This window comes from Hypomesus transpacificus, chromosome 9, assembly GCF_021917145.1.
Source record: "Hypomesus transpacificus isolate Combined female chromosome 9, fHypTra1, whole genome shotgun sequence".
Lineage (NCBI taxonomy): Eukaryota > Metazoa > Chordata > Actinopteri > Osmeriformes > Osmeridae > Hypomesus > Hypomesus transpacificus.
Window position 1 is genome coordinate 20081519 of NC_061068.1, and position 8678 is coordinate 20090196.

Consider the following 8678-nt stretch of genomic DNA (forward strand, 5'->3'; position numbering starts at 1 on the left):
TTATCTGGATTTCCTAGTAATGTCTGTGTGCATGATTGTGTAATGGGGGGGAAGTGTGTGTCTGCCTGGGAGTCTGTGCCATTACTTCAACAGGATGCTATTGAGACTACCAGCTTCAAGATAGTTACCCCACTTGCTTGCAAAGTATTACAAGGAACCATTGTTTCAAATTATGACAGATGACATTACTTTATTTATCATTGAGACCGTACCAAAATATCTCTCAGTTGTTTTAGCCGTAGAATTCTCTCTCTCCCTTCCTATTTGGCTGCAGGAAGAAAAATACATTATAAGCTTAGACGCAAGGAAGATGCCTTATCATGCTTTGCTTTGAAATACAAATAAAAAAATTACATTTCTGCCTACTCCTAAATGCACAACATTATCATTTCTGTTGCTACTGGCCTAAGATGATGACTTGATTTTTATAAACACTTGGGTGGAAAGGAAATACTCCTAAGCTGCACAACTGATCTCGAGGCATTTATCAAAGCAAGTATTACACAAGGGAGTATTGGAGCACTGGTTTGGAAACTACCGTTGTCTGGGTCCTCCATTAGTTCTTGTAGGACCTCCTCCAGCACAGGAGCTACATGGTCTAACTGCTTGGCTGAGAGCTGCATAGAAATCTCCACAGTCTTCTCCTGCTCATGCAGACATACAGGCACACACACACAGATAGAGCCTTTGATGAGGGGAGTAGAGCATGACTGCTTCGACAGGATTTTTTCAAATGTTCACATTTCAAACTCTTTCCAATGTTCCTTTCGCATAGCATGTGCATGCGTGTGTGCTGAGTGCCTGTGTGCGTGCATGTACTCACAGGGTTTCCAGCTCCATCCTCTTTGGGAAGGAGTTGGTTGGTCTCAATCTGTCCATCCTCTGACCGAGGCTCCATGAGCTTCCTCCCTTCTCTTTCCTGTGGCAGCAAACACACACACACACACACAAATGCTAAAATGAACCTTATTTTCTAATAAATAGAAGGGATGATTAGATTATTCAGAAGTATTATGTTCTTATCAGTATTTAGGTGCAGTTCCATGGGCGTATGTGAAGCCTTCTGTGACATTGCTTGTAGAAAGGGCTATTCAAAATGTATTGTAAATATAATGGCTTCTTCGATTGACTTTGTCAATGTACCTTTAACGCCCTCATCTCCTGGGGGCTGAAGAAGGTGATGTGTCCTTCGGCCCGTTGGGCCATCATGACCACGAAGAACGCCAGCACCAGACAGCCTATCACCATTCTGCTCATGCCCATTTTCTGCTTTGTCCTGTGCCAAGAGAAACACACACAAACAAGTACACAAGCACAGATGTGGAGGAAAGAACACAACACTATTACAGACGTACACAAGCACACACACACACACAGGGTGAGTGAGATTACTGAAGCCACCTTAAAGCAAAGGGTCACACGTGTTTTCAAGTTTCAAATAGTTTTTGCCATACACAGGTCCTGATGAGACTGATACATGAGACTGCAAAGGGAAACTTGATACAGAAGGAATGAAGAGGAAGAGACAGAGAGGGAAAGAGAGAAACTACAACTCACCTGCTGTTGTGGAAAGCTCTTGGTCGGTTTTCCTTGAGTCTGTCTGCCAGTGATCCTGTGTCTGTCAGCCTGTGTGCAACCCTACTGTTTATATGGACCCTCCGTCGATTTACTGACCACTGACATCTGCTTCTCGACAGCCTCCATCCCGCTGTCTCCTTCACCTCCATGGAAACAAAAGCATTTTTGCTAAATCTATCTTTTTATTGGGGGGGTTGAGGTGTTTAGGCATATTGAATAGACGTAACAGATTTCCTGTTGTGGAGTGTTTTTTTTTGTATAGATGACACCTTTTGTTTTTGTTTTTGTGTGTGTCTGTGATTGTTGGAATTTTGGCTTTATATTATGTTTTAATTTAGCAGATGATGTTATACAAAGTGACATGGATATAAGTGCAACAGATATTAAGGTGCTAGAAGTGTACAGTTCTAACAGCAGTGATGTGGTTAAGACCAACAAACAATGTGTTACAATGTACAGAACAACAACATCATATTACAAATATACCATTCTCTAAGGTGATAGGATATGCACAAATTCAACATTCGGCAGAAATTGTATTATTAAACAGGTACAGTCTTCATGAGTCCCAAAGTCTCTATCCTGGACTCACTAAGTACGGTGTGTGTGTGTGTGTCCCTGAGATCCTCCCTTTTGGGTTCCCTCTCAAAATAAGGTAGTAATAAATTCTCCTCTTAAGTCATGTCCTGCTCACTGTGACATTTATGACCTGGTTTAGTAACACTCCTCCGTCACATGGAACAACATAAACCCATCGCTTAGTAACAGGCTTCTCAAGATCATTTTACTTCTACCATTTCCTGTTATAATACTTATTTCATTTTTTAGAACTTACCCCAGCATTGGTTAAATTTAGAGACCTTTAGAAGGGTATTCAAATGGACTCACAGCTATTGTGAAACTCACATTTTATTTTGAGAAAATGTGTGTATGTTTTTTGTTTTTGAGCGCATATACTGGCATCTGTGTAGCAATTGTGGTGTAGGTTGAAGCAACTGTAAAGCAATAAAATATCCATATCCAATGAAATTATAATGAGGAGTTTCATTGTTTAAAAAAGAAAAGTGGACCAACATAGCTAGTGTGCCTTTGTGCTTCAGTGGAGTTGGGATGTGGAGGTCATTATAACCTTTTTTTTTCGTCTTTTCAAAACATTAGCTTGTCCAATATCTTGCAAAAAACAAAAAACATGCTTTTGCCACAGAACATTTTACAATAAAAATTGCTTCATATAAGTGTCAAAGGTTATCTAGTTGTTGCTTTTTTTTAATAAAAAATGAAATAAAAATGTTTCTCTCTGGTATTTAGGCTTCTGCCTTGTCTCGTGTAGCTGTTAAGATACCGTTATGCTAGTGTTTGTCTTTGCTTTGCTCAAGTTCTAAGTTTTCTAGTTTGGTTTGTATTTATTGGTATTCCACTTCTTTTTAGTAACTCCATAGGCTAGTGTTTTACTCTTCCTGTCCTGCGAGTGCACGACCTCCTTTTGGTCGTGACCAGAGCCATAGGCAACTGTAGGCCTACTGACTACAACTCTCGAACAAAGCTTTAAAAGCGCTTTTCCTCCTGAAACAGACCTCCACCTGCAGAGGGCAGTGATATGAAGTTTACCAGTCGTAAAGAGAAAGAAGAAAATGGAATCTCGCGATGCCCAGGCAGGTATCACGATATTTGGTCATGTGGAAGCACGTTGAAAAAAGCAAAGGCAATCTTTTCACGGCAGTGAGGGAAAGAAAGGACACGCGAAGCCTGTCGCAGCAAAGATTTCGCAATCATGGTAAGCTATTTATTAAGTTTAGGTGCATTTTTTAAGGAGTTACAGGTTTTATACAGTAGTTAGTATGGTTCTTTTGAATGTTTGTGAATTAAGCCTATTTTTTATTTTATTTTTTACTGCGTTTTGCTGAGGTTCAGGTTGGCTGGTTAGCCATCATTAAAGTTGGCACTAGTCAGCTCACATTAGGTAGCTGGTACAACATTTACAGAAACGGCTTGTTAAAACGTAACATTAATTTAGGAAAAATGTAAAAGCTTGCCAATGAATGCTGTTGGTTGTTTGGTTTGCAAAAGGATTAGGCCTTGTCCCAGTCTAACTTCAGCTCCAAAATGTAAACTTTATTCTGGTTATCATACCAAACAATATGTAAGCTGGTTAAAATATTTAAGATGATCATTGATATAACGTCGTGAAGGTTATATTGATAACTTGACTAAACTCATGTTCATCGGAAATACAGGCTAGTTAGCTTAGCACTTAGAAGGCCTACTGTGTCGTCAACACGTGGTTATACCATGTGGCCGGAATGTTTGCAAGAGGGATATCGTACTTGGGTTGTATTTCCTTACATGGGTTGCATTTCCTTTCAAACTGATTAATTTGTTAGATTTCTTAAGTTATTATTATTAAGTCTTGAAAACAGTAAGTAAATTGGATAGATTTAAGACTCGTGTCATGTACTTAAGGATGTCCCGGACCAATGGCTGGGTCTGGCCGGTGTCCATCTATCACAAGGGATTTACAAGGATTTTAACTAAATGATTGTGTAGGTCAGAGAATTAAACATTTATTTCTTCCGCAGGTGCAGTTGCACGTGCTGTTCGAGCATGCGGCGGGGTATGCACTCTTTGCAGTGAAAGAGGTGGAAGAGATCGGAATGCTATTGCCACAGGTGAGTCATCAATACTGCTTTCATGGACGCACTCGGATACAATATAAATGTTTTGGTCATTTCACATCCCACTTGCGCTAATGGATCCCTGTGTACCTCCAGGTTGAAGACAGCGTGCTTTGCATCGGAAAATTCAATGGAATGGTGAGCCTGGCGGCCTTCTTTCCTTTCAAATCCGCCCAGGCAGCCCTCGACAATATAAACGCAATCTCGGAAGGTGAGTTGGCTCTAAATTTGCCTAAACCCATCAATGATGTAATGATGCATTATAATCTGTCAATCCCCTGAATGACCATGTTGATGACATACCATCAAACCTGAACATCTGACCTGGGTTAAAATATCAAGCAGAAGGCGTTTTTTGCAGGACAAGTTATGACTATAACTTCAATGCTTATTCATGCCTCATTGTAATTGTGGACTATGCATGTACCGACCATACTTTTGACACAGCTGTTTTGTCCTTATTAGGTGTGGTCCATGCAGATCTCAAGCTGTTTCTGGAGACCAACCTCTCCATGGCGGGGAAGAAAAAGGCCATGCTGGGGGTGTCTGACAGCAAGATAGGTGCAGCGCTCCAAGAGGAGCTGGAGCTGTCTATCCAGACTGGCGGAGTGGTAGCTGAGCTCCTCAGAGGTGAGAACACACCAAGTAACTGCTGGAGGGAAAACAAATCAAACGCTTTATATCAGGTGTGGGGGGGGGGGGGGGGGTACAAACACTTAAGTTAGACACTGTTTCCAGAGGGAAGCAAAAAAGGAGGGCACAACTAGTGTTTTGTAGAACTAGTAGACTAAATGGCAGATATAAATTGCAACCTGGATTGGGTTTAGAGGATCCCAACCGTAAGGCCTGGTTTGTTTTGATGACACTTATCATCCTGATGTTCATGTCAATGGACCCTGATGGTTTATACTGAAAAGCTGAACAGCCAGGCCTAACGGCCTGATGAAATGACCTCCATGGTGCCTCCCTTCTACTTTTAAAATGACCCCCCCTCCCCCCCTCAGGTGTGCGTCTCCACTTCCACTCCCTGGTGAAGGGCCTCACAGCTCTGGCTGCCTCAAAGGCCCAGCTGGGTCTGGGCCACAGCTACTCCAGGGCCAAGGTGAAGTTCAACGTGAACCGGGCAGACAACATGATAATCCAGTCCATCGCCCTGCTGGACCAGCTGGACAAGGACATCAACACCTTCTCCATGCGTGTGCGGTACGAACGGGGTCTATTTCAAGTAATCTACTCGTATGGAAGTTGTGGTGCTGTTATACCACTATAATCTAGCAATGGTGCCTGCGCACTTGTGGCTAATTGGCTTTACAGTTGCTTAACCAAGACGTTTGCCGTCTTTTCTGATGAGCCTTCGCCCCTCTACTTTGCAGCGAGTGGTACGGCTACCACTTCCCAGAGCTGATCAAGATTGTTACCGACAACTCCACGTACTGCCGCATGGCCCGGCTGATCGGCAACAGGAAGGAGCTGAGCGAAGAGTCTCTACCCGCCATGGAGGAGGTGGTGATGGATAGTGCCAAGGCCCAGTCCGTCCTGGAGGCCTCACGCAGCTCCATGGGTAAGAGGCTGCACCTCAATATTAAAAAGACCACTCGGATGGTAGCTCTGCGCTTCTCTTAGCCCCTTTTTTGCCCATCATGGACTTCCCAGTGTCTCTGATGACCAACACAGGGGGGCAAAGCAACTCTCTCATAAACCTGTAGCGAAGGTTTGTTATTCCTCGCTGCGGATCCTGTCGGGAGAAACATAAGCCCATTAATCACCGATGTACCGTTTGCTTAGCATGTTAACTGATGTGCCGTTTGCTACCTTGTCCTGATGAGTGGACACACTGCCTGCATGTTCTCAGGTATGGATATCTCCCCCATCGACTTGATCAACATCGAGAGCTTCTCAAACCGCGTGGTCTCCCTGGCCGCGTACCGCCTGGAGCTCCAGGAATACCTGCGCTCCAAGATGAGCCAGGTGGCCCCCAACCTAGCCACCCTCATAGGGGATGTGGTACGTAACTGTTCCCAGTTTCAGACCCCTGAAGGGGAGCTTGAATCATTGTAAGCCTAAAGAACGGGACCGATGATGTTATACCAAATCTGTCAATCCCCTGAACATTTGTGTTGAGACTCCATGTGTACTGATGGTCCCCCTCCTAACTCCAGTAGTAAACAGCTTTCTGTCTATCGGAAATCTATATCAAACCAATATCCTGTGCCTTGCCTACCCCCCTCCCTCCAGGTGGGAGCCCGTCTGATCTCCCATGCTGGCAGTTTGACCAACCTGGCCAAGTACCCGGCCTCCACCGTACAGATCCTGGGGGCAGAGAAGGCCCTCTTCAGGTACTGGGGCGCCCCCTCCCTGCTGGGGCAATTGGTGGCTGCAGTGATGGCAGGGCTGGGGTGGAGCCAAATAGGGTGACTGGTGGAGGGGGTGAGGGCATTCACATGTTGACACCCCCCCCCTTGTTCCAGAGTGATCCCTCTAAAACTCAAGCCTGCCCCCCCTATAGTCTGAGCAGCCACCCAAGGCACTGAGGTAGATTCCCATAACCAGGGTAGATTGCATTCTAGGGTTGGGTTATATGGTGTTTAAGATGAGTTGAAAGTTCAACTAGTTCACAAGTCATTTGTGAAAGTAGTCCCGTTGCATCTTGACACGCTCTCCATCCTCATCGCGCTCACGCAGGGCTCTGAAGACGCGTGGGAACACCCCCAAGTACGGCCTCATCTTCCACTCGACCTTCATCGGCCGCGCAGCCGCCAAGAACAAGGGGCGCATCTCCCGCTACCTGGCTAACAAGTGCACCATTGCGTCACGCGTCGACTGTTTCTCTGGTGAGTGCGTTGGGGGTCACAAACTCTCTTTGGCCACTTTTGCTCCTCAGGGATCCATTCTCTGGCCCCCTGCTCATTTGACCTAGACTTGCTATGATGCTTACATATTTTTCGTCAACAGTATTCAGCCCTTTTGGGGTTGGTGTTGATAAGACTAACTCTGAGCAAAGCCACAGGTCCCCAGCGGAGGGCTGGTATCACTCAAGTACCGGATGAGAGAGTAACTTGGTGTCGTCGTCTCCTGTAGAGGTCCAAACCACCGTGTACGGCGAGAAGCTGCGTGACCAGGTCGAAGAGCGTCTGTCTTTCTACGAGACGGGCGAAGCGCCTCGCAAGAACCTGGACGTGATGAAGGAGGCTGTGAAAGAGGTGAGCCAAGTACACAAACCCGTGTTCCCTCGTGCTTTTAACCTGCTGTGAATGATGACCACTTTATCCCCGACTCAACACATGGGGGCTAAACTGATTTAATGAGCCTGACTCAGCATGGTTTTGCCTTAACAACTCTTGTTAGCCTTAAGACTTAAGCGTTTTGCTTGCCTAGCTCATGGCCATAAATCCTACGTTTTGTGTCCCTTTTCTAGGCAGGAGAAGTTGTGGCTGAGATAAAGAAGAAAGCGGAAAAGAGAGAGAAGAAGCGCATTAAGCGTGAGAAGAAACTTCAGGGGGACAATGGAGACACCCCAGCAGTCAAATCCAATGGCGAAGCAGAGGTATGTTATGAAGCTTCATAACTTGAACCCACGCATGTTTTGATTTGGGATTCGACCTTCCACATGGTCCCATCTCAGTGTACGACATGCCATAATAAGCCGACTCCGAACCATTGGCCAGTTCCACACAGTGAACTTGTTCACTGAAGTGAGTCGGACATTCAACTGCATTAGCTATACTTTTCAAGGGAGGGAAAAGGCTTGTGGAATGTTTTAGTCTGATCATCCTTTCTGCTCTTCAGGAGAATGGTGCCAATGGAGAGGAAGTTTCAGGCAAGAAAAAGAAAATCAAGCAGGAAGCTGCTGAGGTTAAAGTGGAGGAGGACTCGGTCACCCCGTCAAAGAAGAAGAAGAAGCGCAAGTCTGAGGCAATGGAGCCGGAAGTGGTTGCTGTTGAGATGACGACACCAGTGAGCGAGAAGAAAAAGAAAAAGAAGAAATCGACTGAATAGACCATTTGAAAAAGCCAGATTTTTTTTTAGTTATGTACAGTTTATATATACTCTTTGTTTCTGTTCCATGTGATGCTTTGGATCTTTAACCCAACTAAAGGAGTTGGGATGCAAATATTTTAGTAGTGCTTTTTGTTGACTGGTTTTATACTATGTAGTATGTGCCTTGTCCTTCATTAAAAACCCCTGACTTCTCCTATATAAATATTATCCAGTTTTAATGCAATCAATTGCAATGTAATTGATTCTCCTGAGACTCTTTGAAGACTGCTGGTTTTCATTATGGGTCGGTACAATTTGTTCTCATCACTATTACAGCAGATTCTCAATTACGTTACCTTCTGCAAAATGGATATTCAATTTATAACCTAGCTATTGAGGGCATGGTCACACAATTGGGAAAAGTTGAGAACTGTGCCTTCAAATATTAGT

The 8678-nt window shown here is 44.5% G+C and overlaps 2 protein-coding genes and 2 non-coding genes across 4 annotated transcripts; 3 read left to right on the forward strand and 1 right to left on the reverse strand.

Moving 5' to 3' along the window:
- Nucleotides 1-81: 81 nt before the first annotated feature.
- On the reverse strand, nt 82-1637 carry mlnl (motilin-like). The gene is made up of 5 exons (XM_047026348.1): nt 1558-1637; nt 1144-1276; nt 824-919; nt 539-644; nt 82-268 (listed from the first exon to the last, which is right to left on the reverse strand). Exons 2-5 carry the CDS (start codon nt 1261-1263, stop codon nt 261-263), a joined length of 330 nt encoding a protein of 109 aa, XP_046882304.1. The 5' UTR covers nt 1264-1276; nt 1558-1637; the 3' UTR covers nt 82-260.
- Nucleotides 1638-3266: 1629 nt separating this feature from the next.
- nop56 (NOP56 ribonucleoprotein homolog) lies at nt 3267-8447 on the forward strand. Its single transcript, XM_047024660.1, has 12 exons — nt 3267-3352; nt 4155-4244; nt 4347-4461; nt 4716-4880; nt 5255-5453; nt 5624-5811; nt 6103-6254; nt 6486-6586; nt 6933-7081; nt 7329-7450; nt 7666-7794; nt 8037-8447. The coding sequence occupies exons 1-12, from the start codon at nt 3350-3352 to the stop codon at nt 8244-8246; spliced, it is 1623 nt and encodes a 540-aa protein (XP_046880616.1). The 5' UTR covers nt 3267-3349; the 3' UTR covers nt 8247-8447.
- Nucleotides 5882-6003, forward strand: LOC124472029. The gene has a single exon (XR_006956609.1). It is a non-coding gene; the product is annotated as a small nucleolar RNA SNORA26 (small nucleolar RNA).
- On the forward strand, nt 7497-7564 carry LOC124472028. Its single transcript, XR_006956608.1, has one exon. It is a non-coding gene; the product is annotated as a small nucleolar RNA SNORD57 (small nucleolar RNA).
- Nucleotides 8448-8678: the final 231 nt, after the last annotated feature.

Bases quoted from the DNA above. Each gene is read 5' to 3' on its own strand.
- mlnl (XM_047026348.1), bottom strand. From the start codon at position 1,263: ATGGGCATGAGCAGAATGGTGATAGGCTGTCTGGTGCTGGCGTTCTTC. The intron at 920-1,143 runs GTACATTGACAA...TTGCTGCCACAG, and splicing joins AGGAGATGAGGGCGTTAAAG to GAAAGAGAAGGGAGGAAGCT. The intron at 645-823 runs GTGAGTACATGC...CTGCATGAGCAG, and splicing joins AGGATGGAGCTGGAAACCCT to GAGAAGACTGTGGAGATTTC.
- nop56 (XM_047024660.1), top strand. The intron at 6,255-6,485 runs GTACGTAACTGT...CCCTCCCTCCAG, and splicing joins CCACCCTCATAGGGGATGTG to GTGGGAGCCCGTCTGATCTC. The intron at 6,587-6,932 runs GTACTGGGGCGC...GCGCTCACGCAG, and splicing joins GCAGAGAAGGCCCTCTTCAG to GGCTCTGAAGACGCGTGGGA.